The sequence below is a fragment of the Kwoniella bestiolae genome, chromosome 1, assembly GCF_000512585.2.
Source record: "Kwoniella bestiolae CBS 10118 chromosome 1, complete sequence".
Classification (NCBI taxonomy): domain Eukaryota; kingdom Fungi; phylum Basidiomycota; class Tremellomycetes; order Tremellales; family Cryptococcaceae; genus Kwoniella; species Kwoniella bestiolae.
The window spans coordinates 5,479,881-5,505,967 of record NC_089241.1 but is presented as its reverse complement, the minus strand read 5'-3'; the positions used below and the strand labels follow the sequence as shown (position 1 = coordinate 5,505,967).

The 26,087-nt window shown below is 46.9% G+C and overlaps 10 protein-coding genes across 10 annotated transcripts; 4 read left to right on the top strand and 6 right to left on the bottom strand.

The window, feature by feature from the left end:
- Positions 1 to 974: 974 nt before the first annotated feature.
- Positions 975 to 3,144, bottom strand: I302_102074 (uncharacterized protein; the record flags this gene model as incomplete). The annotated part of the gene is made up of 14 exons (XM_019187455.1): positions 975 to 1,104; positions 1,170 to 1,238; positions 1,319 to 1,364; positions 1,435 to 1,566; positions 1,636 to 1,653; positions 1,715 to 1,892; positions 1,960 to 2,028; positions 2,096 to 2,179; positions 2,246 to 2,327; positions 2,400 to 2,487; positions 2,546 to 2,662; positions 2,749 to 2,907; positions 2,981 to 3,023; positions 3,091 to 3,144. The coding sequence occupies 14 exons, from the start codon at positions 3,142 to 3,144 to the stop codon at positions 975 to 977; spliced, it is 1,269 nt and encodes a 422-aa protein (XP_019050333.1).
- A 379-nt stretch (positions 3,145 to 3,523) lies between these two features.
- On the top strand, positions 3,524 to 4,460 carry I302_102073 (peptidyl-prolyl cis-trans isomerase-like 1; the record flags this gene model as incomplete). The annotated part of the gene is made up of 5 exons (XM_019187454.1): positions 3,524 to 3,610; positions 3,690 to 3,761; positions 3,885 to 4,035; positions 4,097 to 4,119; positions 4,263 to 4,460. 5 exons carry the CDS (start codon positions 3,524 to 3,526, stop codon positions 4,458 to 4,460), a joined length of 531 nt encoding a protein of 176 aa, XP_019050332.1.
- Positions 4,461 to 4,704: 244 nt separating this feature from the next.
- I302_102072 (uncharacterized protein) lies at positions 4,705 to 6,925 on the bottom strand (the record flags this gene model as incomplete). Its single annotated transcript, XM_019187453.1, has 9 exons — positions 4,705 to 4,726; positions 4,785 to 4,853; positions 4,915 to 5,140; positions 5,257 to 5,471; positions 5,552 to 5,679; positions 5,821 to 6,154; positions 6,230 to 6,438; positions 6,519 to 6,701; positions 6,773 to 6,925. The coding sequence occupies 9 exons, from the start codon at positions 6,923 to 6,925 to the stop codon at positions 4,705 to 4,707; spliced, it is 1,539 nt and encodes a 512-aa protein (XP_019050331.1).
- A 459-nt stretch (positions 6,926 to 7,384) lies between these two features.
- On the top strand, positions 7,385 to 8,950 carry I302_102071 (uncharacterized protein; the record flags this gene model as incomplete). The annotated part of the gene is made up of 4 exons (XM_019187452.1): positions 7,385 to 7,717; positions 7,804 to 8,015; positions 8,077 to 8,419; positions 8,477 to 8,950. The coding sequence occupies 4 exons, from the start codon at positions 7,385 to 7,387 to the stop codon at positions 8,948 to 8,950; spliced, it is 1,362 nt and encodes a 453-aa protein (XP_019050330.1).
- A 401-nt stretch (positions 8,951 to 9,351) lies between these two features.
- Positions 9,352 to 10,705, bottom strand: I302_102070 (uncharacterized protein; the record flags this gene model as incomplete). Its single annotated transcript, XM_019187451.1, has 4 exons — positions 9,352 to 9,496; positions 9,647 to 9,776; positions 9,875 to 10,277; positions 10,469 to 10,705. The coding sequence occupies 4 exons, from the start codon at positions 10,703 to 10,705 to the stop codon at positions 9,352 to 9,354; spliced, it is 915 nt and encodes a 304-aa protein (XP_019050329.1).
- A 334-nt stretch (positions 10,706 to 11,039) lies between these two features.
- I302_102069 (uncharacterized protein) lies at positions 11,040 to 13,784 on the top strand (the record flags this gene model as incomplete). Its single annotated transcript, XM_019187450.1, has 8 exons — positions 11,040 to 11,116; positions 11,196 to 11,411; positions 11,509 to 12,021; positions 12,135 to 12,279; positions 12,346 to 12,658; positions 12,732 to 12,889; positions 12,954 to 13,217; positions 13,317 to 13,784. 8 exons carry the CDS (start codon positions 11,040 to 11,042, stop codon positions 13,782 to 13,784), a joined length of 2,154 nt encoding a protein of 717 aa, XP_019050328.1.
- Positions 13,785 to 14,101: 317 nt separating this feature from the next.
- I302_102068 (uncharacterized protein) lies at positions 14,102 to 17,210 on the bottom strand (the record flags this gene model as incomplete). Its single annotated transcript, XM_065869412.1, has 12 exons — positions 14,102 to 14,769; positions 14,854 to 14,966; positions 15,009 to 15,589; positions 15,664 to 15,714; positions 15,770 to 15,858; positions 15,917 to 16,009; positions 16,091 to 16,149; positions 16,219 to 16,363; positions 16,456 to 16,636; positions 16,736 to 16,823; positions 16,906 to 16,996; positions 17,066 to 17,210. 12 exons carry the CDS (start codon positions 17,208 to 17,210, stop codon positions 14,102 to 14,104), a joined length of 2,304 nt encoding a protein of 767 aa, XP_065725484.1.
- Positions 17,211 to 17,784: 574 nt separating this feature from the next.
- I302_102067 (uncharacterized protein) lies at positions 17,785 to 19,551 on the bottom strand (the record flags this gene model as incomplete). The annotated part of the gene is made up of 7 exons (XM_065869411.1): positions 17,785 to 18,346; positions 18,405 to 18,586; positions 18,654 to 18,760; positions 18,825 to 19,081; positions 19,160 to 19,251; positions 19,309 to 19,407; positions 19,468 to 19,551. The coding sequence occupies 7 exons, from the start codon at positions 19,549 to 19,551 to the stop codon at positions 17,785 to 17,787; spliced, it is 1,383 nt and encodes a 460-aa protein (XP_065725483.1).
- Positions 19,552 to 20,658: 1,107 nt separating this feature from the next.
- I302_102066 (uncharacterized protein) lies at positions 20,659 to 21,861 on the bottom strand (the record flags this gene model as incomplete). The annotated part of the gene is made up of 5 exons (XM_019187447.1): positions 20,659 to 20,776; positions 20,846 to 20,909; positions 20,994 to 21,408; positions 21,475 to 21,630; positions 21,697 to 21,861. The coding sequence occupies 5 exons, from the start codon at positions 21,859 to 21,861 to the stop codon at positions 20,659 to 20,661; spliced, it is 918 nt and encodes a 305-aa protein (XP_019050325.1).
- Positions 21,862 to 24,302: 2,441 nt separating this feature from the next.
- On the top strand, positions 24,303 to 25,986 carry I302_102065 (uncharacterized protein; the record flags this gene model as incomplete). Its single annotated transcript, XM_065869410.1, has 9 exons — positions 24,303 to 24,362; positions 24,424 to 24,549; positions 24,610 to 24,792; positions 24,866 to 24,931; positions 25,001 to 25,027; positions 25,095 to 25,197; positions 25,257 to 25,327; positions 25,438 to 25,512; positions 25,669 to 25,986. 9 exons carry the CDS (start codon positions 24,303 to 24,305, stop codon positions 25,984 to 25,986), a joined length of 1,029 nt encoding a protein of 342 aa, XP_065725482.1.
- Between the last annotated feature and the right edge of the window lie 101 nt (positions 25,987 to 26,087).

Below are 26,087 nucleotides of genomic sequence, written 5' to 3'. Positions count from 1 at the left end.
ACTTATTGTCGTAGTCTAGCGACACTCAACATCTACTATTACCTTATCAAACTTCTCGCTCTATATCATAGATAGATCCAGTTTACTACCCCTACCCAGTCATTGCACCTCGCCAATAGAGATGGTCCGCTGATCAGATATTCTGTAAAAGAAAAAAATACAATACAGCCCGACGGCATCGAACGATTTCGTTCCCCTCAGATCACCCCCGAGATAACTTACATCGACTTCTGACCCCGAATCAGACACCTTATCATCCTCACGCCGCGCATCCCCTGAGATCAACTGTAAAAACATTTCTGGATTCCCCTGAACAATCTTACAGTACTGTATCTTAGCTATCACCCCATTTCACAGACACACATACATCATCTAGCCTTACGCTCTTTGATCTATTACTCAGCCGATCACTTGGTCCCTCAAATGAACCACACCCTTTCCCGATCACCAGGAATGTCTACAGGCTCCAGTTTATCCCGTCACGAAATTCCCCATCGCCACCACTCAACATCCAAGATGTCCGAGCCGACCGGACTGCCCTTCCTCGCTTTCCAGTCTTATCTCACATTGTGTCATTATGCTTGCGCATTCACCACATCACTCATCATCAGATGCAATGAAGAACGGCAATATCGACTGACTCAACAATTCCTTTCGGGATCCTCCCATAGCAAAATATGATATATTATTATATGAAAAAAAGGCTGTTTCAATCCCAAAAGTCCATCTTCTATAGTACAGCGGTTAGTATATCCGCCTTTCATTGCCTGCCACGGTGTGCTATGTAGCGCGGGAGATCGGGGTTCGATTCCCCGTGGGAGAACTTTTTGTGGCGCCACCTTTCGCTTTTTCTCCCTTGGGAGTTGGTCGATATTGTGTTTTGTGCATATTGTTTATTGTTTTTGTAAGAGATGCATGTAATTGCAAGACAAGACTCCAGCTACCAACTACAACCACCCGACCTGACCCTTCCCTTATAGCATCTTCCCACCTGGCGCACCAAACCCATCATCGCTTATACCCTTCAATTTCTTCGAACTTGAGAAAATAAAGCTGTCTACTAGACTGGCAACGGTCAAGACTCCTCCGATGATCGCGCATGTGCTATCGTTTCAAGGTCGGTAAGCTGACCTCCCGGGTATAAAGAAAGACTCAAAAAATTAGCTTACGATGTTAGGAAATGGGCGAAAGATTGTCGCGTCTCTGTGTGGATGACTTTCATTGGTGAGATCTCGTAGCTGGGATCACAATCAGTCGTAATACGAGTTGCAAAGGGAGAAAAGGTTGAGGGGCAGATGATGGCGAGTGTGTGACATACTTTATGAATACACCTGGGACACCGGCAACTCCGTGGGACGTCATGTCTATGTCAAGTATTTGTCAGTTCAAATCGTCCCAGAGTCAGGTGGAATGGCGAAGAAAAGCTGAACTCACGTCCGTGGGAATCCTTGCCAGGAGCATTACCTTGCCTCAAGTCCCTCTCGTACTGCGTGACTGAATACTGATGAGATGGAATCTCCTCGCCGTTAAGAGCTACGAAATTGGTTGAAACTACTTTCAGGAAGTCTAGAAAAGAACAATGAGGTCAAAATAAGCTGTCATCCCAGATCCCAAACGCCTAATTAAGTGGCTCACATTGGAACATGTATTGAGCTGTATTCACAAACCACGTTAGCCGATTCGTTCAATCGTATTGTGGAGAAAGCCAACTGACACTCTTCCGTGTGCGCAGCAACCTCCTGCAATGGATCTCTCATCATCAGACTATTCCTCCACTTGGCCTCTTTAGGCAAGACAGTAGCTTCTTCAGCGGCAGTGAGATCAGCACCGAACCGGAATTTATGGATGACATGGCCAAAGTCGTGGTGATTGTTATCTCGTAAGTAGGGGACCTGTAAAGTAGTATAGTGGAATCTGAATCAGTCTAGGCTTGAGAAAATGAGAGATGCTATGACTCACCAGATCCATCATTTGTACCATGTTATGTTGGAATGATCTACCGGGACTGAAATGGAGATTACCTATGACCTGTTGCGCGACTGTCAGCTTGACATGTCTTAAGAAGAACCACAGCAATGAAAGCTGAGAAACGTACTTTGTTGACTCTTACTCGTCCGGCAATCTGGCATCCCTCGGTATTTTGTTCTTTAATCTTGTCCTCCCATCCTTCCTCGACGCACTGAATTGGCGTAAGAGATCAATCGGCCCATCTTATAGGTTGGGAATGAGAAATGGTATCACCTACCTGCTCGATACCCGATGGATCACTGAACGACCAACCCTTCCTTGCGTATGCTTGTCTGACAGCTTCACACGAGTTGCAACATCTGTTTTGCATCAGAGTAACGGTATCAGCTGACTTGTCCAATACCTAACAATGCAGCTGATGCTAGACCCACCCGCTCTCATCAGGCGAAGCACCATAACACGATCCACAGTAATTTGGATCTCTCTTCAGGTTTTGTCTCTCCACATCTCCCTTGAGCTCTATCATCAGATAAATATCAGCTACTGTCCACATTGGGGGATATGATGAACCACTCACGCCCGCCTTCAACAGTCTCCAAAGCTCTCCCATTCTTATCCAACCTAGTCTTCGAGATATGATGTTCGAGCTCTGTCTGATGTTCACCCGAGATGTCCATCACGTCTAGCGACAACACTAAAAACATTCCTTTGTCAGCTTGATTCGCCATCCCCCGAGTGACCTGTAAGACGAGGGCGGGAATGGATGGAAGCGGAACGTACAGTAACAAGGTACCTTGGGAAACGACATGTCGAATTCAATTACCAGCTTCTCACCCCTCGATCGATCCACTATGATAGATGGTTCCAGGTGTATGCGCCTGTAGTCTATGAATTCTAGCATTATGGATGTGATGATGATGGAGAATGAGATGAAGGTTACTACATGCGAGACATATCAGCTTGGTCATTCGCGAAGAGAAGGCGACAGCAGATGAGCCGAGAGATTACTCACATAGCGCTCCTGTACGTGTACGTATCTTGACATCTTCCATTGTCTATTTCACCTATATCAGCTCACGTTGCGCGAGGAGAGGAGCAAAAGAACAGCTGGACAGAACATACCTTGCCGAAGGCGTCGAGGCCTTGGAAATTGCCGAATAGACCATTACGTCCCATTGCGATCCTTCTCACTACTGTTCCAGGCAGTCGGTGGTATGTTGAGATTGATATAGGAAGTTGAGAATGGGATAAAGGAGACGATTTTGAACGTGGACGTGGATGATGGGATGCAGCGTGAATATGCCGACGGAACTAAAACCACGTGGATCGAACAAGTTTAACCTCGAGCTCAATCTCCTCAAAACATGACAGTCAAGCTGCTGCTGGAGAGAGAGGACACAATCTCTTTTTCCTTCAGACTGCATGCTCCTAACATAGTCATATTTAAGATCCTGCTCCACTGATCCAAGATACATCGAGAAACAGTGCTCAAGAAAGATCCCTCATTTAGCGATCTCACACAAATCTCCTTATCCAGTCTTTCTGCTCCTCCACCATGTCATCTCAAAAAGCAGAATACGTCACATTCGATACCTCGGTAGGATCATTTACAGTAGAATTATACACAGCACACGCACCAAGGGTGAGTCTCATTCCATAGCAGCTTTCCCTCAATCTCTCGCGCTAGGTTTATTCAGCTGATAACTTGAATTGCGTTGTAGACATGCAACAATTTCTCGAAACTTGCTGAGAGGGGGTATTACAACGGTGTTATATTTCATCGAATTATACCTGTATGTATACTCTACCTCCATCTGTTGAAGACTTACCAGTCTTTATTTTTCGTCACCTGCACCCAACGAAGTATGGCGGAATAACGGGTAGCCATCCATGCTGATATCAAATGGTCGGGATAGGGGTTCATGATCCAAGGCGGTGATCCTACCGGAACAGGCCGAGGCGGAACATCAATCTACGGAGACAAGTTTAAAGATGAGCTACACCCCGAGCTGAGATTTGTCGGAGCGGGGATATTGGCCATGGCGAATTCGGGGCCAAATACGAATGGTAAGTGTCTTCTCTTGCTCTGAACATCGTATATCGTCTAATGATTTTATGGTCGATGTAGGATCTCAATTCTTTATAACATGTGTATGTCCCACCTCCTCTCAATATCGAAATACCAAGTGAAACAACAAAGTACACCGAGCTGATTAACACGTAACCTCTCAAACCCTATTACCCATCCCTTCCACAACCAATAAAATCTTCTCATTTCGCAATACACTGCACAGGCCCCAACCCCCTTCCTTGATGGTAAACACACGATCTTCGGCCGTATATCTTCAGGGATGAAGACAGTCCAGCGACTCGAAGCTGTACGTACGGACTCGGAAGACCGTCCAGTCGAGGATATAAAGATACATAAAGCGAGATTGGGGGATGCTGCCCCTCCACCTGGGAGCATGGACGTTGCTAGGGTTGCTTTGTAGATGGCGAACGAAAATGTATAGACTATAATATGATAACGGGACTTCGAGGCAGAAGGAGATGGCTGAGATGGCGTATCGAGCTGAAGACGGTATTGAGATCTTAGGCAAAGAGCAACAGAGATGTCCTTGGTACTTAGCGTAGCCATGGAAAAAAATCGGTGTTCATACATTGAGTACTGATAGAAATTTACAACAATCATCATCCGGCTGTCATCCTTTCCTTATCATTTGATAATCTGTTCATTCAAAATCCCAAGATCTCATTCCTACTCATCAAAATCATTAGCTTTCGAGGGCTGATTGAGCGATGACCGAATAACTCACGCTTGACGCCTCAACTCCCTCTCGCCTTCACTCAAACTCCCACCCAAATCAAACGGTTCCAGCCCCATCCTAAGACATATCAACCCAACCATTAGATCACTTTCGTCTCGCTGATTGCACAGCTACTCACGCCTGTCTCCCCTCTTTCCCTACTACATCCCCCTCCAACCCCCTACCTACGAACCCACTTTCCCCCACTCCCCCAGGAAAATCAGGCGCGGGTCTACCGCTCGTAAAATTCTCTCGCTGATCTTTGATGTATTGTATATTCTGTAATGTAAGGGGTACAGTCGGTATGTACAGGACTGCAGAGGGTCCGAGGCCTTTATGTGTGGGTTCGACCGCGTGGATAGTATCTGTGTCCGAGCAAGAATTATCAGTAATGAATCCTTCATTGCCAAACAATGCCACGGGTGGAAAGGAGGGACGAGGGGAAGCAAGACAACTTAAGCGATTTAAAGAGCACACTCACCACAATGCCACCACGCCTGATCGCCCGGCTCGACCCTCGGCATACTTACCATACTTCTCCCCAATTCCAGATGAGGGTGCGTAACATCGTTGTACTCTTGACATCTCGCCAGCGGGGATCCGGGGAAGGCAGTGGACGTAAGGTTCAGGTCGAGCTCCCAATTTGAGGGTGATAGGTATTGGTCATTTGTCAACGAAGAACGAGATTGTTTCTCTCTGGTGAGACAAAAGATCAGTCAAGATAGACCATCATTGTTGATATACCTGACGATCTCGATTTGGTTTGGTTGACTTACCTGAACAAAGGCCTGAGCAATACATAAGCCGATAATTCTTTGATAAATGGGTATACCCTCAGGGTACCCTCATTAGGACCGGTAGAAGATAGAGAGGTCCATCCTTGGAATGCTCTGAATACGCCGCACTGCGAGTAAAGCAAAAGTGTCAGCATAGAGCAAGTCTCCATAACTCCCCCAAACAAACTAAGTCACGAATAGATCCTAAGCTTATACCAAGTGAGAGAACGAAAAGACACAGGTTGTCATTCCAGGAAACAAAAACTCACAGACCCAGGCCCATCATATATATTTTGATTGGCCTTCACCCTATCCCCAATCCTCCACGGGTCGAACCTTTCCCACTTTCCCCTCAAGATCTCCTTATAGACATTCCGATAAGTCTCATCTTCCCATCTCTCTACACTCCCCCCGTCAGAATGAGGCCCAAGGGCAAATTGCGAGTCTCCGGGATGTCTTATCCGTAATCTATCGGCGTAGCTTAGTGGTACATTGAGTGATACATCGTTGTCACTGCCTTCTGATGAGAAGAGGCGGAGAAGGGATTTTTGGACGGAGAATGATCGGGGGTGAGATCGAGCGAGAAGTTGGGTTTTGGACCAGCTATCAGCAGTCACGTCAGCCCATTCACTCTGCCTTCGAGAAACTCCTTTACAGATGGATGGATTGATAACGCACTATAGCTCAAACACTTGTTTATCATCTTTCGGAAACCCTTTGACCTCCGGATTCCCTTGAATATACTGTTTAACATCCTCCAGCCATCTCTCGGCGGTTTCTCGCGGAATAACGTTCTTGACGATCAACGAGCCTGATGTCTTGATAGAGTCAATGACGGCTGATGTAGGGGAGCTGACAAGGTCATCGTATGTTATTTGAGGTATGCACTGCACGAGTCCACGAGACATCGATCAGCTTGTACATCTCTTTGAGGATGGGATAGAGGTCTCATGATAGCACCACTCACATCCTGTTTCTTCCTGTCTACCTCTTCAGCAACTTCCCTCAGTCTACTTGTCAGCCTACTCCAGCTTTCTACCAGAGATCTCTGATTGGCTTCATCTCCTACAATCTTCTGCTTCAATTCGCCAAACCTCGCGGGAAGTGGCTTCGCAGCTTCTCCAGCCAATGAAGCGAATACCGAGCTGATCTGGAGTTTCATGGGAAGTTGTCAGCATTTCGTCGATTTATGGTGTAGGTCAGATGGGAATGCACACTCACATCACCTTCTTCCCTCTCTTTCTTACTGCCCATCATACCCATCATACTCATTGACGGACCTCGAGAAGGCTCCGCATGGGTTTGTGTGGATATACACCTCGACCACTTTGCTGTGGTGAGTGCTCTTACTGGTACATGCGATGTCCTCAACATTGTATAAGATTTGTCTGTCTGATGAAGGCAAAGGGTTATGACAATATGGGTCAGAGTATGGCAATACGTATGTCAAGATGATCTCCCATCTTATATATCTTTATTTCTTCTCGGAAGAATTCAACCGATCAACCGGATTACAGTGATCTAATTCATCAGTTTACCAGTTTACCCTTGACCACGTGTTGCCTTCTGCCGCACTAGCTGTTCCCTCAGGCACCGATCCAGTCAACCCGCCGGGTGATACGCGTTTGGACATGAACATGAACATGAACCATAATGATGAAACATCGTATATAATATATATATATATGTATATATATCCTTCATCCTCTCTTCTCGCATTATGTCCAGAATACGTACATCCTAGCCTCATATACATCACTCAGTCATGCTATCAGACTCCTAAATCCCCTGCCCAACTCATCACCTCTTGATCCTTGACCCCCTCATCACACCATGACCTCCCCCTCCCCCTCACCCTCGCTCGTCCTCCATGCTCTCCAAGCGCACCTCCTTCCTCAACCGATTCTCGCCTACCTCCCAACCCTCCTAAATCTATTCGCCCACCTCCAGCTTCTCTCGTCCAAAATCCAAAGTGAAGCTACGAGGGCTCTGGTAGTTCATAATAAACTGGTGAGACGATTGAAGAGAAAGGGGTACAGCGATCGAGAACAGGTTCTCAGAGGAGCATTGAGTGAGAAGGAGGGGAATGGTATCGCTTCCATTAAGAAACGGAGGGGAGAGGCAGAGAGTTGGATGCTGGATTTGAGTATGGAATTTCGGAAACATGTGAGCCGGTTCATCTCGGCTGATCATGTACGGGACGCGGTGATCACACGGGAGTACACTTGCTGATACCTCGTACGTGTATATAGCACATAGCTACAATACTTTCCACACCCAAGATCCCATTTGGCCAGGTCCAACGAATAATCGAGTCGTATTTCCCACCTGACCTTGAGTCGGATGGGGTGAAGGGACATCCGGCATTGTATATACGATGTATGACATCCGAACAGGTCACTGTTCTCAACCAGTATAGTAATGTGGTAAAGGAGTGGTACGAACGAGCCAAGGTATTGAAAGAGTAAGTTGAGTACCACCTACTCACTCGGGATGTAGGCAGCTTACTTTTAGGATATTTGCAGCGAGAACAAACCACCATTGTCATACTCCGATTTCTACCCATATGCCACAGACAACGGTAAATCGAAGCAGGATAGTTTATGCAAGAATATTTTGAAGGAAGCAGAGAAGGTCATAGATGATATGAGGGAATTACAATCTATCTTTGGAGAAGAAAAGGAAAATGGGATGGAAGGTAAAGGTGAAATGGAGACTTATCGCATCATGGATAATCGCTCAGATGAAGTGGGCCAGGACCCGTTGAGCGATAAGGAGAAGGACGAAAGTAGGAGATACACCAGTGCTGAGAAGGGCAAGGGTAAAGAAGTAGAGTCTGGTAATACGGATAAAAAGAAGGATGCAAGTGTGAGTGTTCTCTGATTCACATGCTGGATTTCATCTGACTCCACAACATCAATATAGCTTAAATACCCTTCTCATCATGCCAAGGCAAAACCACAGAACAGATCAATCACTTTGACCCATCCTTCCAGTCCGCCCCCTATTTCGCCCACCAGTCACTCTGTATCGATGTCCGATCCATCGAGCCCATCTCCGACAACCACCAATCCACCTCAACAGACCACTACTCACGAGCCGATAGACCTGACCGTGGACTCCTCTCAACCAACCAATCTACCTCAACAATCAGGTATGGCGTCCCATTCCAGTATATCTCAAATCTCTACCAGCTCAGACAGACGCAAAACCCTTCCGTCCACTTTTGTTTTACCTCCCACTACATCATCTCCAAAAACCAAGAAACGACCGCGTCAGTCGTATCCCGCTACAGGACCGGATTATACAGCCCCGCTAAGGGTCGGTACAGTGGGGAAAGAGAAACTTAGACCGTTCGAGGATAGTGAGTTGAGAGGAGGTAAGAGGGCTAGGGTGTAGTATGGAAAGGGAAAGGTGATTCATCGGATGGAGTGTTTCACCATGCAGCGTTAGAATGAGGGGAGGGTAAGGTATTGTCTGAATTGGAGAGAGCTGAATTTGAGATTCAAGTTGATGCGTTGTTGTCAGTTGTATATAGAACGCGGATCGGAAGTAGAAGTGTATCATTACTATTGTATATATTCCTTTGATTGACAGAGAGAATAACGAAGAGGAGTGGGTAAATACATGTTATATGTCTATGCAAAAATACATAATTCCTATTATTTGATTTCCAGAGCGATCTGCAACCAAATCACCTGAGTCACCTCATGTAGCCTTAAATCCGTACCACCACCAATCGAAGTCGTTTCTTCTCCCTTCCCCTTCTGTTCTGTGTATACCATTGTTTGCGATACCCTCTACACCCCCGCAGCGGCGTTCCCACCAGCAGCTTCCCACTTCTTCATACTGTCCAATACCTTCTCCGCGACTTGCTCGGCAGTCGTGGCTTTTCCAAAGGCGTCGACGAATTGTCCGAGGGGATCCATGAGGTAGAAGAAGATACTGTGGTAGTGTTGTCAGCTATGATCGGACACGTTGGATGGCGAGGAGGCATTCGAATGGTGTTCAGACAGAGTTCATGGTTTGGGAGAGGCAAAATGGACCAAGACGGGGGAAGGAACATATAATGTGAGAGGTACTAATCCGACTCACCTGTGATCGACAAGATAATCGTCCGAGGCAGTAGCATCAGGGGGAGTGGAGAAGTACACTCTATACATCTTACAGGTCTTCTTGACGGCTTCGTAATCGCCTACCAAGCCGACCATACGAGGGTGGAACTCTACGATGCGAGTCGACCAAGAATCAGCTCACATTCACTTCTAGATCTGGGTCAAGTCGCATGTCGTGTCCGCGAGAGGTCTCAATTGATTCACTCACCCTTAACATACTTCCTAATCTGCGGTAACGTATCCCTAGCAGGATCCACACTAATGAAAACAGGCATAACCCCCTCATCCATCTTTCCCATACCCCTCCCAGTCTTCTTATCGACAATATCAATAGCATCTCCCATCTTATCCAACTCCTCCGGACAGATATCAGGACAATGCGTGAACCCGAAATAAATCAACGTCCATTTCCCGAGCAAATCTTTCTCTGTAAATTGACCTCCGTCGTGTCTGTCCAAAATGAAGGGACCACCAATCTGCGGTTTACCGATGGATTTCGAGGCGAGTTCTTGACGTCGGCGTTCGAGGACTGCTGCCTTCTCGGATTCGAAATATATATAAAGGCCGACGCCGGTGGCTATGAAGAGGGCGGCGGCTTTCCATGTGAATGGCTGTGAGGACAGTTCGGATCAATTAGCACATGAATCCTACAGTACTGATGAGTCTTTTCAGTATAACCTCGTACACTCGTACCGACGAATGAAAGGTGGTGGGAATGGTGTGTGGTTTGTTCAGTCGATCGGATCGCTCCATCCCGCAAAATGGAAGAAACGGTCCAATCTCAATGAAAGCAAACACTCACCCCAACATTCGCCTGATCCCTCAACTTCCTCTGCCTATCAATCTCAGGCTGTAATGGTGATTCTGACTGAGGTGGCGGTGGAGGTGCATCGGCATATCCTCTTCGTTGGAATATTATTCGACCGGCAGAAGGAGCCGATCGAGCGAATATCATAGAAGAAGTAGCGATCGCACGAGGTCGAATGGTGGCTCGGAGTGAGCTCGAGGCCGAGCAGGCTACTGATCTGAGGGGGTTCATTCTAAATATTCCTGTTCGATGGATAGTTATGAGCCAGCTGACTAGGTAAGTGAGATGCTTAATGAATGTTGGTTTTGGAAATATCAAGAGTCGAACTGAACTTTCTATCCGATTTCTAACGATCTCGAGAGGTGTGTTTACTATCACGTGATACACGAAGTGAAGGGATCGGCGATCGCCGAATCAAAGTCGAAGAAATGTTTTGACGATTACCACTAGTAAGGATGTAGCGATTGAGGATCAGCACCAAGATACAGATACTCGTACATGCTTGATATACACATTCGTTCGTCATTATCAGAGCAACGCTTCACCTTTGTAGTGCAGACCCATCATGGATCGACCAATCGGCGCTGCTCCCGCATTCGGGGCATCATGGTCCTCTATCAACCCACCCTTATCCCCCTGGATGTGAGCTCTCCTTCTCTTCTTCGAACTGAACTCATCATTCCGACAAGGCTGAAGCTGATCGTCATTTGTGCGGTTATAGCATGGAAGTGATCGATAAGATGGGATTCAGCAAGATGACCCCCGTACAATCTGGTACTATACCCCGAGCGATCAAGAACTCGGACTGTGTGGTCGAAGCTGTCACGGGGTCGGGGAAGACTTTATCTTTTGTGATTCCCGTGCTGGAGAGGATAAGTAGGAAAGAGAGGAAGTATAAGAAGGGGGAATTGGCTGCTGTGGTCATTGCTCCGACGAGGTAAGCACTACCTATAATCACGTCTATAACAAATACTCATCCCATTGATGAGTAAGGAAAACGAGGCTGTACTGATAATCAGGTTATGGTGACGCAGAGAACTAGCCACCCAGATCCACGAGGTATTCCACCACTTCCTCTCTTCCCTCACTCCCACTCCTGCCTCAGACGCAGACGCGGAAGCTCAAGGAGAACCATCAACACCCTCCGAACCGCTCTACCCCCTCCCAGTCCTCGTAACATCAGGAACACCAACACCCTACGAAACCTTCCTATCCCTCGGGTCCAATATTCTCGTAGGAACTCCCGGTCGACTAGCCTCCTTCCTCCTTTCTCCCCGAGGAACATCAGTGGTCAAAGTATCAGAGCTAGATGTATTAGTACTAGACGAGGCGGATAGGCTGTTGTCCAGTCCTGATCACAGGAGAGACGTAGAAAGGATAATGAGGCATTTGCCTAAACAGCGTAGAACGCATTTGTTCTCTGCTACGATGACTGATGCGGTTGAGGAGATCATTGGTTTGGGGCTGAGGAATCCTGTTAGGATTGTGGTTAATCTTAAAGAGAAGAGGAAGGGGGAGGAGGTGAAAGAGAGAAGAACACCTACTGCGTGAGTGCAGGCGATTTTCTTTAAGATCACTTGCTATCTTGGCTTTTATCGAGCATAAAGTGGTCTAGTGGGTAGATGAAAGGAGAAGAGCTTATGATAATTTCTTTGTACAGACTGCAGAATAAGTATATGATCTGTAGACATGCCGAAAAGACCCTACAACTCATCAGACTCTTACAAGCCGAAGTCAAGAAAAACGAAGCCGCCAAATTCGTTGTATTCTTCTCTACCTGTGCGGCAGTCGACTACTTCTACCGAGTGAGTATCACGACAGGTCAAATCATCTCATATACCTCCTGCTAACCAGTTACTCTCCTCTCTCAGATATTATCGCGTCTCCCACCGCTATCATCATACCACCTAACCTCCCTACACGGAGACCTCCCACCCCGAATCCGTGAAACCGCTCTCGCCAATTTCGTGAACCACCCTTCCTCGCACCTCTCACCAGCCGTATTACTCTGTACGGACGTTGCGGCTCGAGGGGTGGACTTTCCAGATATAGACGTGGTGATTCAGTATGATCCGCCGACTGATCCGAAGAGTTTCTCTCATCGGGCTGGGAGGACTGCGAGGGCTGGGAGGGGGGGGAAGGCTGTTGTCTTGCTGGGTAAAGGGCGGGAAGAGGATTATATCGGTGAGTGTCATCCTCCTCAGTAATCTCCCATCGGAAAGATCGTCGCTGAGCTGATATCACGGTGGGACGATAGATTTCCTGGCTATTCGTAAGATACCTTTGACCAAACAAGAATACCTGAATTCGGATCTGGAGGGAGGCGAAATACCTCCTTCAATCGACGAGGACGCTTTGGAATTGTTAAAGGATATTAGGAGATTGGTATTGACAGACAGGGAACTAGCAGATAAAGTGAGTTGACCCGCACGTCTTGCAAGGAGATTTTAACTGATATACTATATGTGCCTTGATGTAGGGAGCAAAAGCCTTTGTCTCGTCACTTAGGGCATATACGAAACATGAAGCATCGTTTATATTCAGATTACAAGATATTGATTTCCACGGGTTGGCCGTGGCTTATGGATTGTTGAGATTGCCCGCTATGCCTGAGATCAAGGATTGGAAGAAGCGACGCGAGGGCGAGAAGAGGAGAATGCAGAAGATCAGAGAAGAGGGTCGAGAGGTCGAAGAGAAGGAGAAGGAGAAGGAGTGGGTGGGATGGGAAGATGAGGAGGTTGATGTGAGCAAATCATCAATTCCACCTTAGAATAATCAGCTTCGTACACCATCTCAGGCATATATGAAGGTAAGCTGATAGTTGTGATCTGATTGAATCTAGTGGGACAAATTCGCCTATTCCTCAAAATCACGCGAGACCGCCCGTCTCCTCGCCCTTAAGAAAAAATCTACTGAATCGCCCAAAACCGAGAGTGAGCTAGAAGAACTAAAAGCCAAGAGAAAGATCAAATCGCAAATGAAAGAAGCGTGGTCCGAGCAAAAAGAGCGCAAGGCGAAGAAAGAGGAGAGACACGATAAGCGAGATAAGCGTAAACAGGCCCAGTGGGAGGCACAGCAGGCTGAGAATGAGGATGGTGATGCTCCAGAAGGTGGGCTGGGGCCTATAGCGAGTTTGAGGGCAAGTAAGAAGCAGAAGAAGAAAGATGATGAAGAAGAGGATGAAGATGGAGGGGTGGAGATGGGGTCGGAGTGGAAGTCACTCAAGAAGGAGATACAGAGTGAGAAGAGGGAGAAGAAGAGGAAGATGGAGTTGAATAATGGCGGGGGGATGTTCGATGATTTGGATTAAGTCGGAACGACTATAACAATACAAGATTCATTGACACTATGACGTCTGTGATACTTGATTTGTCATTTACTGCTCCTTCCTGCTCGGTAAGGATACTGTATGTTGTTGTAAGAAACCATGTTAGACTATTCATGCATTATATCTAGACGATTCATGCATTATATCATACATTATTGCTCCAGTATTCATACAATATATGTTATAACTCTACGTCAAAACACTAAATACACATAAGTCCAATGCAATCTCCATGCAACGAGCACACTATCTAAAAGAAACATACCATGTGAAGCAGAAACGCACTCGAGACACATTCATCAAGCCCACGGATTATCTTCCATATCCAGCGACATAGCATGTTTGGGCGGACTAATCGCAATGGAAGTTTCCACCCTCTCCACAACCTCACTATCATTCCCACTTTCCTCCTTTTGTCCCGACGTGGAATCCCCATGCGAAGTATATACCTTCTCTACACCCTCTATCCTTCCTTCGCCCTTCTGTTCGTCCGATTCCCTCAGGGTCTTCCTGTAAACATGCGTAGGAGCTTTAGTCTGCGGTTCGCCCCTCCTTATCTCCCTTTCTCTGGCTTTCTCTACTGCGTTCTGATCATCTTTCACTAGGTCTACTGCATCGCTGGGCAGAGGTTTGGACGACGAGGCTGGAGAGACGGATTCGTCGGTATCGATCGATGAGGAATCACTCTCATCGCCCAGAGAGAAGGGGGATTTGCCTGTACCCTCATGGTTGTGATTGGAAGGTTTGAGCGAATCGGATATATCTTTGATCTTGTGTAGTTGTTTTTTGGTCCAGCGTAGTTGATTTCCCCCCTTGCCTCCTTCGTGAGCTCCGTTCGAGGGATGATGCCATACATCTGGTCGTTCGTTGTCGCCATCATATAGCCAGTCTCCCTCTCCAGAGGGGTTGGTGGAATGTCCATTGGGTGTATGCGATGGTCGGTCAACTTGTGTAACCTTATCAGCCCCTATCAACCATCGTATGAAGGAGTCAGCATTCGACCTTCAACGACCTATATCACCCGAGGTGCAAACTCAAAAACCAAACTCACAAGCACCATACACCGCTTTCTTCCCTTTCCCTTTCCCCTTCCCCTTATCCTTATCCTTCTTACCCCGACTCCTATCACTCCTCCTACTTCCACTACTACTGCCCGAAGCGCCCCTATCGCCAATAGGGGGTCTAAGCAGATCATTGCTATACGACCTATTCCATTTCCCAGCCAAAATCCCTTCTTCAGCTTCCCACAACCTCTTCTTCTTCTCTTCCTGACTGACATCGACATTAGGAAATCCTGCATATCCTATCCTCCTCGCCCGTTCGTACAGGATATCCTCGTCCTCGTCGACAGAATGAAACGATATGGACGGAGCATCACTGTCAGAGGAATCACTATCGAACATTCCGCCGAAAGTACCTTCGTCCAAACCATTCGGATCATCCCGCACGACCCTAGCTGCCTGTTCAGGTAACAAGGGTGCATATCCCTCTCTTGCAGCGAGCCTTACGTCGACACGTCGCTTCAGAGCGGAAAGAGGTCCAGTTTCGCCTTTGTTACGAGCCTCGTCGCCTGGCATTGGCATCCAGTATTTCGCTTTGCCACCTTTGGAGTATCTAAGACCGGCTCGGATACGTCGTTGACGACCTAGACCGTAGTGTAATCCCCCTTCGGCAGGTTCGTACGCTTGATAGGATACTCCTCGACCTTTGAAGGTATCTTTGGTATCTTCCCATACATCCTTGAAGCCAAACGCATCGCGGAAGGCGTAGATGAATGGGAGTCGGGCCTATGTAGTATCGTGAACTAAGTTAGCTCCTGTCTTTTGTAGCCAACTTTTTGAGTCTCCTGAACCAGACTTACAGCGTAGATGTGATGCTGGTCGATGTAGTCACTGGCTTGGAAAGCGTATTGCTATAGATAACCAGAATCAGCAGGAGACGTACTACATATGACGGACTGCACTTACATGAGCAATGGCAAAGATAGGCATCTCAAAGCAAACTAGCGAGTCAACCAGAGCCAAAGACATATGCTCAGGATCGGTGTATGGTCCCACTATTCAGAACCCCGTCAGCTACTCTTTCATATCACTCGCCAGGTTCACGAAGCTCACCTTTCTTAATAGCTTTTACAGCTACGAGGAACGATATACCGATAGATTGCCAGAAAGAGAAGAACAGTATACCCTTAACACAGAGGAACTTGGCTGGAAGTCAAGTAGAAGTATATTAACCGCATGTTTCGTTGATATACATGCTATCAAACCGAGGCGGACATAGATACTCACGGACAGGTCTGAAAGGTTTCAAATCGTGATTGACAGCTACCCAGAACATCGCGAGACAGCTTCAATCCAACAAGATAAACTGTGAGCTGATGATTATCTCCTGACAGGAAGTTGAAATTTCAACTCACTATAAACTCAGACATATACTAGTATTATACACAATACTGATATATGTATATCCCGAGTCTATCGCAAAATCACCTTCTCTATATTTCCCAGTCAATTTGAGGATGATCGTTGCTAATACGAGTAGTGGTTTGACTTGGACGTATTCTGTATAACACGATATGAAAGCACATATGGGATCAGTTGTGCTCGGATTACCGTATCACATCGTGAATTGCAGAAAGAGGAATATGACTTACGCAATACACCTCTTTTCAGACTCAACAATGACCACGGATCACTGACGTCCATCGGGCGTAGAAACAATCCAACGGGGAATGGATGAGGTATGGGTGGTCGGCCGTGTAAGAGGATGAGTAGTGATCTCTCACCGCCTAGGTAGGTTATGAGAAGTTGGAGGAAAGTATAGATCACGAATGCCTAAATCACATCATAAATATTAGCTCGAGTGGAGAGAAAGGGAATGTCGCCATGCGAAGGGGAGTAATGTTAACGAAGAAGGAGGGACGTCATACTCACCTCGTACAGATCTCTTATCGCATCGATGAAGAACGCAGCTTCCAGCGAGAAGATAGCGATGAGCGATGATATGGCGTATAGTGGTACCCTACGAGAAAGGAGGGGGATAGTCAGTCGATGTTGCTCACCATGTAATACTAATCAACCATGACCTAGTAACAGACACTCACATAACCATAATCCGAACTACCGCCCTCTGTAATGTAGGTTTCCTATAATTCTTCAACTGCAGCGTGATAGACATGATAGATACGCCGGTAGCTACCCTCGAGATATCAGCTGCATTTACCCAAAAGGCTTAGGAAGCTTGTGGTGGACAAGTTGACTTACCAACAGCAGTGAACGACCCGCATAGCGCCAGTAGCCATACAGGCAGATGATCTCCTGCTCCGTAAGATGGGTGTTCCGGGACGATGTGAGAGGGGGCAGGGGATGGATGTGGACGGGACGAGTCAGGAAAGTTGGGGAGAGACATCTTGAGGAGAGGGTACTGATGTTGATGTTAATCCCGCCAGGCAACTTTGACGGAGGTATGGAAGGTAAGCCCCAATGTCCAGATACTATAGTATTTGGGTTCGAGCGGAGATTGACGAAGCGCAGCTGCAATGGTATGTCACAAGGATAGTTTGCGCCTTTCCTCTGATGTGAGAATGAGCTGGCAGCTGGTCACCCTCCCTCTTCTAGGTCTCCTTGATTGATCAAAGGGAGGTGCAATGATAATGTATTCTTGGGATGTCTTGAAGATAGGAATGTATCTATACTATGGTGGCAAACAAATACAAATACAACACACTGACGTTTTCATTCGAATTCTGACGTCCGACTTTAGACGCACGAACACAGATGGCGGACATCACCGCCACGCGAGGTCACACATGTCCTCCGGTGATTTTATCGATAGCGACCATACAATCTCACCAACGCATGCATCTAGCAAGCAGTGTACAACGTCCAAGTATACGATCCTACGAAACAGATCCAAAGCACAAGATACCAAAAGTCCATGGCAACGTGAAGGTGTAAAAGCGAGGAAAAGAAAGGCCTGAGTACTAAGGAGTCGAATCGACTTGAGTCTTGTCTGTTTCTAATTCTTGGTTATCCGGCAATACGAGCGGTTTATCAGGACCAGGTTTTACCTCTGACGTAGGGATGTCATCTTCCAGCTCATCTAGCTCCTCGTTTTCCGCTTCAGGATCACTAGACCGGTTCCCTTCCACCTTTCTACCGTTCGCCTTTGTCGACTTGCCCCGACCCCCTTCTTCCACTGTTTCATCACCGACATCCGGCACAGCCGCATCCTCATCATCCCCTATCACCTGACTCCTCACCTCATCATCTCTAGCAATGACACTCCCCGCATCTCTCTCTTCTATAATGCTCAACTCCCTTCTCGCTCTCCCAAAACCTTCTGGGATATTATCCGAATCTAGCCATCCGTCCAACTGGCCCATGACGGGTTCGGTAGTAGGTTCAGCTTTCGAAGGTGTGGTCGTGCTCGTGGTCAGAGCACTGGGTTTGGTCGGTGAAGACGATCTCGCAGGTGTCGATGGGCCTGTTCGCGGGAGGTTGGGAGTAGGTGATTGAGGGGCACTTGAATCGAGTAGACCCAATCTACAGCCATACCATCAGCAACGGACTTATACTGATCGGGATATATAAGCAAGCTTACGGAGCGAGGACACTAAATATCTGGCCATCCTCCTTCGGTGGGCCATACGAATCGAAGGGATCAGGTATGGACATCACCAGCGGTTCCAGTATCGGATCACTGGCTTTACCAGCTATCTTCTCGTAGAAATCCAGTTGACTTCGAACGACAAATGCGACTTTGTTCAGGACAGTGTCCCATATCTAGGGCCGCAATTTATCAATCAGCTATTGAGGCCAGCCCACCAAGTGTAGATGGTTTATGACTCACCTCGTCTTCTCCTTCAAGCACTTCCTCGTGGTACGAAGCTTTCATACCATCCAGCTCATCCACCTGTCTTTGCAATTCCGCTAAAGCCTGTCTGAATTGTTGTAAATCTACTCCGGGTCATATCAGCTCATGCCCACGACTCAAAGCGCGAGGCGGGGGAAGCTAGCTCACCCCTCTTCCTCCTTCTCCCATGCCTCAGATTCTCAGCCTCGGTCTTCCTGATCTTACTACTCTGTTCATGTAACGCCTTCTCATAAGCCACCAGCCGATCAGCCGTAACCAGCTTGTAATGGTCCAGCGCTTCTAATAAGGGTATCTCAAATTGGCGATACACAGCGTCCGCAAGGATTTGTTCATGGTTCGATACGAGGTATTGTAAGCCTGATGCTCCTGCTAGGGCTGAGTTGGATGATCTACAGCCTTTCACCCTATAAATGAAGGACATAACATCAGCATTGCGGAACATGCAGATATACTGCGAAGTAAGGAGGGCATGATTAGCTCACCTCGAACAAGCTTCCATAGCTGAAGCAAAAGCTGCTGTAGCTGATGACATCGCCAGCAAGGCATTTCGATAGGTTTTGGCAGCTGCCATGAGCTATCACAGGTTCGCCTGTATCAGCCGGGCTATCTCGGATTGCTAAAGCTGACATACCTCTTCGAAGCATAGTATAGACTGTCGCAAGTCTTTCCTCGTGATTAGAGCGTGATTCTCCGGCAAGTTGACTTTTGATCCTGTCGTAGTGGTAGAGTACTGGTAGGAACGTAGAACTCAGCATTTGCCTTCATGCACTTCGAGAAACGTTTCACTCACAGTAGGAGAAGGCGGTCTAACACCCCATGTGGAAGATCCATTACTCTTCATTGAGTCGTATCGGGGTCTAGCAGTGGCGGACATGTTGCCTAGACAGGTTTATCGATTAGATATCTGATGGAACAGATAAGACGAAGAAGGGATTGGATGCACAGTCCAGATGGATGGATTTCCTTTCCTTTGAATAGTGGTTGATGGGTACTCTATCTGTACTTTGTTGTTGATCCAATTCCCAATTCCCTAGATCACGGTCCAAGCCGAACACGTAACAAGTGAACGCGCTATCACCACGCGTCGACATGATCCGTGCGTTGGTCCGAGCATGATAAGGTTGATCATTTGCCACGTCATGCTAGTTCCTCGAAACCGCACGAGCCGCTTGCGACTGGATGGGCTATAAATTTTGGAATCATCGTTGTTTCTCCTTTATCCTTCTTCTTTGAACAAAATCCTATGTGGTGCGTATACCCCTACATTTGCCCTCTCTCATCCCCCTCACCCACCTTCTACCCCTCCTCACTGCTCCTTCTCTCGCTCTCGACGTCGAAAAAGAACCATGCTGATATCGTTGTTGGTCGTTGGTTACAGGACATAAAAGTTCGATTCCCTCTCTACTCCCGATAGAGGGTCTCGCGTTCCCGTCCCCTATACCAAATTAGTTTTAGGTATAGCACCTAATTGTCTTTCTCGATGATAACCAAATCGATAGGGCGTTCTCAATGTTCCCACTTGTTCAACTCGATAGGAGGTGCTACCTCATCTCTTTAGGGGGGTGTAGCGAAGGCGCGATGAAATTGAGTTGGATGATTTGGGGAGGACGTCTGAAGGACCGACATACTTTTACTTGTACTAGATAGGTAGTAATTGCTGGTGAGTAGGCTGTTGTATCTTTCATAACTTTGATTACCATGCATATCGACTTTTCACGTACTTGCTTGCTCTGCGCACCTTATCCACTTGTCCACATTGAAAGGTGACCTTTTCTCGGACGGTGATTATCTGAACTGTCAAGCCATTGGGTATCTACGTGATTAATACCATGGGAGATGAGAAGAAAATGCATGAACCCCTTATCCCAAAATGCATGAATCGAAAGATTATACTGAAATGTCCATTAGAGACAGAAGATCAAGAAGATTTATCACTAATTTGTATATGTTTGACGCAAAACCCATGTCCTTGCAAGTTTCATTAAACTCTCACGCACACTCCATCCTCCAACGCATATCCCTCCTCGCACGCCCAAGCTTGACATGATCCCCTGTAACAGGTAGTCGCACCGAAAGCAGCGCCAGGCAAAGTCGAGCAACTGACATTATCACCCCACGCGTTAGGCCTCTATCTTCCTTGAATGAAAAAGAAACAAGGAAACACTCACTCTAATCCAGCTCTAGTGGTGTTATCAGACCCGTAAATACCATTCATACATCCACCGCATGATTCTGAACATAAGGATCACATCAGCTCACTGTCATCAATCAGGATCTATATCCATATACCGCACGTCTGGATGGGAAACCACTCACCAAGTTCCGAATTCAGATCCACACATTCATAAGAATCCCCCTCGACTCTACATGGTGTCATCCCAACCGGACAGAAAGGTTGATCCCTCGCTAATCTCCTAGCTCTATCCAACCTCTCCAACGCCCTCTTCCTACCGGGTATCCCACTGGGCACCACCAAATTCTGCGTGTATAAGAACCTGGCATTCACCCCGCACGCCGTACTGTCCAAAGCGGGTGACGATCCACATCGACAAATGGAGTTTCGACCGGATCCCACGGTGAAGGTCTGCGGGAAGGCATAGTTGTAGTTGCTCCCTGATGCTGAACATCTATCGAAGCATGACTCGAAGTCTATGTAATCTATATACACAGCATCGTCGGGGTCATTGTCGTAGCATCCTAAGAATTGGAAGGGGGTTTGCAGATCGAATACCTAGCAAGCCAGAGATTAGTACGGGTGTGTTCAAGTGGGGGAAGAGTGGACAGGAGAAATACATACTTGGACATCACCCGAGCCCGCTACGCAATTACCAGCTGAATCCGCACTGCTGTCTAGATAATATGGCGAGAAGGGGGGTATGTCGCTCGTACAGTAACATACATCTGTGACGGTATCGTATGCCCCCGTCCGATAATTCTCAGTCTTGCAGTATGTCTAGTCCAACACGATCAGCTACATGGGCAAGCAAGGATCAATAAGAGAAGGGACAGAGGGACATACCAGACAAGAAGATTGATCGATAACTCCCGCTTCATTATCCGACGCAAGGACTACTGGATAATCCCGAAGACGGTATGGGTCCACACAACCTATGAAGGATGCTGCTTTCACCACTCCCAAGAGGGATATGAGACTGAGCAAGGTGAGATCTGCTCGTGCGAACATGTTAGTTACTTGTATTGACGATGGAAGAGGAAGGAGATCAAGATACATGTGCAATTTGGGAGTTGGATCTACATATATATATACTTGCATTGGGCTAGAGAACAATAACCATGTACCGAACAGAGTGGGACATGAACAGGAAGAAGATCCGAGTGGTGAGTGCCATGCAGTAGGTCCATGGGTACGACCCTCGTTAAAGGGTCTTCTTCTTCGTATGGATGCAGTACTGTAGTTGAAAGATGGATTATACAGTCAAAAGAAAGGGTGACAAACATATGCAACAAAAACGAAGATCATCCGTCTTACCTGGTACACTCGGTACCTTTTTTCAGGATTTTGGTTTTGGGTTGTTTGTTTGTTTGTTTCCTTGGGATATGGTATGTTCTTCCGGTAGAGACGGAACCGAATTACGGGAACCTTGTGGCGTACCCCGGCCGCATCTTTTGCTTTTGTGGTTTCTTGTAGTCTCGATGCATAGGCCACTTCAAGAATAAGAACTCTTAAGAACGCAGAACCATGTGGCCGGACCGGAGTACGGTGATACATCTCTATACATACGATGAAATTGACCATATGCCTGTCAATCCGAGATTTGCCGATTTCGTAATAGCGATGGGCAGTTTGCATCTATCAGTGTTTGAAAAGTACGTCTAGATCAACCTGTGCTCAGACGTCTGAGCAGAGGTACAAGAACCAGTCTTGTTGTTCAATCCAGCTTAGATTATATGCGCCAGTAATTACTCCTCTAGCTTGGGTCATTGATCTCTACCCGAGGTGACGTGACGTGATACCATGCAATAAATTGATGAGTCGAGACATCTGCTTCCTGTAAGTTCCGATTCGACTCTCCGCTGCCGACATCCTTGTTCAATTTTCCGTAATCAGAAGTTACTCCTCGATCAGTCATCTTGTTACATCTGGAAGTATGTGAGGTGAACGGATGACCACTTCACCAGAGACTTGATAAGACAGATCAACAGCCCATGTCCCGCGGAAAGTATGACAGTCGAATACCAATACCAATACCAATTCAGTTGAAGACCAAGTCGATGTTCAACTTTGGGATTCATCAAGATATGAGCGCTCGTATTTAAGTGACTATTCAGTATCAGCATAAAACCAAAAGCCATACGCGAAGCACGTCTATGAGGCGTTAACCAATTAGCACGACTTCAACTCTCCACCAACGGAGATGAGGGGAACCTTCAAGAGGTCACGAGCTGCGACCGATTATCTCATCACCTTATTCGGGGCAGGTTATTCCAAACTCATATCCAAATCTAAATGAGCGTAAATCGATGTGAATTAAGAGATCGTATCATGTAGTCGCATATATCGTTAAATCACATTAAAAGACAAAAATCGAAAGTCTATTCTACCAACCCATTTCCCCTCTTATATCCAACCTGCATTCAGTGGATGAAAGTATCAGTAAATCGTCTATGTGGTATTATAGAGAGATGTGATTTGACATACCCTTTGTACTGAGTCATCAGAACGAACCGAATACTATCAGTCTAATCAATTCTACTACGGCTATTGGGAAGGATACAAGGGGAGATGTCAGCATCCATCATCTGTCGATTGATCCCATACAAGCCGTCCCCGATTCGGCGATGTCTGTCCATTGTCCATGAACCGGACCGATCCAGAATACGTAGAATGGCAAACAAATCATCACTCACTACCTCCCACAAGCAAGAATCCCATAGCTATCAGCACCCAGGTCCCCACACTTCGCTTAGTAGCTGATCTAGGTGGTCTGACGGTCTTCTTCCCTGCTTGAGCTCGGGCAGCGAAATTCGCATTTTTACGTCGGATATCTGCGTTGGTGGGCTGTGCATCCAGTGAGTGAAGGTGAACAACATGGGAATGTACAGAAAAGCAAACATAAGGTCAGCTTGCGTTGCGACAAGACAGCAGCGAATATAGTGACTTACCATTGTGTATCACTAGGATAAGTGAGAAATGTGAAGCGGATAGAGGAGGGAGGGGTTGAGTCGCTCAACTCAATCGTGGTTGAGGGCGTGGATGTATCGGATCGAATCGAATCAAGTATTCCGGAGCGAGGCTGGTGGGCAGCTGCGGTTCTGATGATGGTAGGTATGATCTTGATTTTGGGTATATGACAAATGAGAGGAAACTTGACTTTGTAATGTTCGACTTTGATGTTTGATTGATTGACCTCCAGCGAGGCGAAAGAGCAAGCTCAAGATATCCAGCGCGTGAAAGCAGCGGAAGCAGATGCACGTGGGACCCTTTGTGACTTTGTAATCATGATTACGTTTTTCCGATGGTAGATTAGTCAGATAACGATAATCATCCGAATCGATGACGAGTTGAAAGTACACGTATAAATACGAGTACGGAGAGCTATCTGTGAGGGTACTCGAGTACACCTTTTCATCCTCTGATTATCATCTCGGTCAAGACAACGAGCGATGTCCTCAGAGATAGAGAATAAGATGCAATACGTCAGACTAGGCAAGAGTGGACTCAAGGTGGGCATCCCGTTTCAGACCACAAGACGTGACTAGTTTGTTGACTTGTGTCTCGGTGCAGGTCTCCAAGATCATTCTGGGATGTATGTCCTACGGTGTCAAGCGTCCTGCAGACAATTGGACGTGGGTACTAGAAGAAGAAGAAGCGTTGAAACATCTGAAACACGCTTATGATCGAGGTATCAATGTGGGTCCCGCTTCTACCCAGTGGGAAGGGGATTTAACTGATCTTGGATGCACCTCATAGACCTTCGATACCGCCGATACTTATTCTCAAGGTAACTCTGAGAGGATCCTCGGTAAATTCCTCAAGACATATAATATCCCTCGAGAGAGTGTTGTGATCATGACGAAGACTTATATGGCATGGGGGGATGAGAAGAGTTATGGTCCTGCTGGGTATGTTAATAATAGTAGACTCAGTAGAAAGGTGTGTTTTCTTCTCTTCACTTGCCCACGGTGTTGGAGGTAAATTCACTTGCTGATGAGATGTGATGGTGTAGAGGATCTTCGCTGCTATTAAAGGATCATTGGAGAGGCTGGGAACGGATTATGTAGATGTTTTCCAGGTAAGCTGACCCTGTGCTCGGTTCGCTCAAAACATGGAGGATAGATGATAACTCGCCGATATGATACAGTGCCATCGATTCGACTATGATACACCCGTAAGCTATTCCATTGCCCCTCAAAATTTGAAAATGAGTACAACTGATCCAATCCATTGTTGGGCAGATCGAAGAAACCATGCAAGCACTGCACGATATAGTCCAAGCGGGTCATGTGAGATACCTAGGGATGAGCAGCTGTTACGCCTGGCAATTCCAACTCATGCAGCGTGAGTTGACACAATACCCATTACTACGTACAGCTAACCTCTTCTGGTTGTCTTACCAGAATATGCCATCCAGAACAAACTCACTCCGTTCATATCGATGCAGAATTATCATAATGCCATATACAGGGAGGTAAGTTCATATAATCCCTCCACACGATCGTTCTGTCCGTTTTTCACCTTCCACTGCTTTCAGTCGTTGATCAGAAGGAACATGCTGATCTCAACGTTATGTGGTAACAGGAAGAAAGAGAGATGATGCCTACACTACAGCATTTTGGCGTAGGCTCTATACCATGGTCACCCTTAGGTGGCGGGGTAAGTCATTCCACCTTCATGAAAGAGACACATCTATCATCGACTTCCCGAATGATTATAGTCACCATACCGCCGAGACATCCGCATCACTCATCACCCAAAGAATATCCCCAAACATTCATCTGACAACTCATGCTAACAGTCCATGATCCGCAGAAACTCTGCCGCCCCCTCACCTCCGAATCATCCACCGAGCGCTCATCCACCCTCAAAATGTACGGCCAAGCCACCACCGCAGACGAACGCATCATATCAACAATCGAGCAAATCGCCAAAGAACGTGATATCTCGATGGCCCAAGTGGCGTTAGCCTGGTCATTGAGCAAGGAGTTCGTATCCGCTCCAATTATCGGTACGACCAGTATTGAGAAATTGGATGATCTGCTTAAGGGATTGCAAGTGGAATTGACGAAGGAGGAGGTGGACAGGATAGATGGGGGTTATGAACCGAAGGCTATCTTTGGGCATTCATAGGCTGTCTGTGGGATTGAGTATATTTGGGAAATATGTCAGTGTTCGGGCGGATTGACGAGTGGCAGGTGATGTATCTTACATTGCACGTCATGTATGGTATG